Source organism: Lycium barbarum, chromosome 7 (genome assembly GCF_019175385.1).
Source record: "Lycium barbarum isolate Lr01 chromosome 7, ASM1917538v2, whole genome shotgun sequence".
Classification (NCBI taxonomy): domain Eukaryota; kingdom Viridiplantae; phylum Streptophyta; class Magnoliopsida; order Solanales; family Solanaceae; genus Lycium; species Lycium barbarum.
In genome coordinates, this window is record NC_083343.1 from 105702342 (window position 1) to 105704922 (window position 2581).

General features: G+C 34.9%; 1 protein-coding gene across 1 annotated transcript; it reads left to right on the top strand.

Annotated features, from left to right (window-relative positions):
- Positions 1 to 231: 231 nt before the first annotated feature.
- Positions 232 to 2295, top strand: LOC132603695 (aquaporin TIP2-1-like). Its single transcript, XM_060316862.1, has 3 exons — positions 232 to 444; positions 942 to 1192; positions 1694 to 2295. Exons 1-3 carry the CDS (start codon positions 318 to 320, stop codon positions 2060 to 2062), a joined length of 747 nt encoding a protein of 248 aa, XP_060172845.1. The 5' UTR covers positions 232 to 317; the 3' UTR covers positions 2063 to 2295.
- The last annotated feature ends 286 nt before the right edge of the window (positions 2296 to 2581 follow it).

Genomic DNA, 2581 nt, shown 5'->3' on the forward strand with positions numbered 1-2581 from the left:
GGTCCTAAATTAAAAATGTATATAATTTCTAAATAAAAGATATGCGAAATGTACTAAAATATTCTTTAAATTTTATAGTTTTATGATATTTAAATTGTTAACTTACTAAATATAAAAAAAACATGTTTTTTTAGACAGACCAAAATGAAAAGTAAGACACTTAAATTGGGATTGGGATGGATGAAGTAATCGTATATTTCGTAGTATATATAGGTGCCAAAGCTGAGGCCTTCTATTGTCATACGAGAGCATTTTCTCTGTGTCTATTTTCCTCTTACCTTAAGCTTCTTATAAATAATTTAATTAGTTGGAAAAAAATGCCTGGCATAGCTTTTGGACGCTTTGATATTTCATTCAGCTTAGGGTCTATTAAAGCCTATCTTGCTGAATTCATCTCCACCTTGCTCTTTGTCTTTGCTGGAGTTGGTTCAGCTATAGCTTACAGTTCATAACTCTTCCTCCTTATTAATTCCTTATTTACTACAATATGAACTCCAATTATTTTATTCACTAATGAATTATACTGTCAGTGTACTTTAATCTATCGTAACATGTAAATTTCCTTAGTTTCACGTTATTGCTAATTCACTTACTACAGAACAACTTGGAATTAGGTACAAATTTTATTGCTAATTTTTCGTTAAATTGCTCATAGCATCATTTTTGGATAATTTATCGCTAGCGAATTTATTGGTCACTAATTCAAGTATTTTTAGTAGTGACTTATTAGGCATGGTTATGTATAGTTATTTTTAGGTGAAGTTTCGGTAAACAAATTTACACAGTCAGGCGGATAAAATTTGAACTTGGTACTATATTGTAATGAAAAAGACACATGCCCATGCATGCAACTACTAATTGGAGTATTGACTGGTCCATATATTAGCTTCCTTTGGATTATATGGTTCTAACTTTTATACTTAATTATGTGTTGGATGCAGACAAGGTGACAACTGATGCTGCTCTTGATCCGTCCGGACTTGTAGCTATTGCAGTTTGCCATGGATTTGCTCTCTTCGTGGCGGTTTCCATTGCCGCTAACATCTCTGGTGGTCACGTGAACCCTGCTGTTACCTTTGGATTGGCTCTTGGTGGCCAAATTACCGTTCTCACCGGCCTCTTCTACTGGATTGCTCAACTTTTGGGTGCCATTGTAGGTTCCTACCTCCTCAAAGTTGCGACCGGAGGAATGGTAAGTTTTATATTACATACGCAAACGACATTTAAGTTACATACACTATTAGTATTAAAAAGAATATTCATATACTATCAGTATAATTTTACTTAGCTTGTTGTAACCATATTACATGTATATTATATCTTGCAAGTTACTAACCATGTTACTAGCCTCGATTTTAAGTGTTAATTATGTTTTAAAATTATCAACACAAAAAATTTTGAACTTTCTTTGGAAAAACCCTCCTAGCTACGTCTCAATTTACATAACACAATCCAATTTATATGGCTATAACACCTGGGTGAATCTAATAATCTAGTGTCAGTGCATTCTGAATAAGTGTAATCTAATTGTTATATGTATGCATCTTATATTTTCCGCATATGCATATATCTAGTTCAAGCTGAAAGTAACAAGTTCAGTTTAACTATAAAATCCGTTCTAAATCTGCCACTGACTATACCAACATAACCATAATCATTTCATTTAACTCTTTTTCTTTTGTTCTTTTTTCAGGCTGTTCCAATCCACAGTGTGGCAGCTGGAGTAGGAGCTGCTGAAGGAGTGGTGATGGAAATTATCATCACCTTTGCTTTGGTGTACACAGTGTACGCCACAGCAGCTGACCCAAAGAAGGGTTCATTGGGTATCATTGCACCCATTGCCATCGGTTTCATTGTTGGTGCCAACATCTTGGCTGCAGGCCCATTCTCTGGCGGTTCAATGAACCCGGCCCGCTCTTTCGGGCCTGCAGTGGCTAGTGGCAACTTTGCTGGTATCTGGATTTACTGGGTCGGACCCCTTGTTGGTGGTGGTTTGGCTGGCCTTATCTACAGCAATGTGTTCATGAACCATGAACATGCCCCTCTATCTAGTGATTTCTAAATTAATAATTTGCACATTATTTAAATTTTATTGTTGTGTCCAAAAATCCATTTGCCTTTTTTGTAATAAAGGAAGAAAAAGGCAATATTTTGCTCTCTTTCTTTCTTTTGTCTATTACCTTTTGTTTTGTTTTCACGTTTGTTTTTAGCTTTTGGTTTGCAGCTGTACATCTGTATTTTGGTGACATGTTGCTGTTTAAATGATTTATGAGTTTGGTGAGAACCGTTCATTGATATTGTTGTGCTTTTTATCTTTTTGAAATTTCATTGCTCCCTTTTCTTTAGCTCGCATCCCAAAATGAAAAAGGGCATCAACGCCAAGTCATTAACCTCCTCCTTGGTTTGGCAATGAAAAGCCAAATCAATGATTAGATTAAACCGACAAACAAATGATAAAGTTCTGAGAGAAGGAAAAAAAAAAAAAAACAGTGCAAACTTCATCATGAAAGTGTTCTTGTATGTAAAATTACTATCAACTTTATCACTAATTGGATTTCACGTGCATCTACTGTTTAATAAG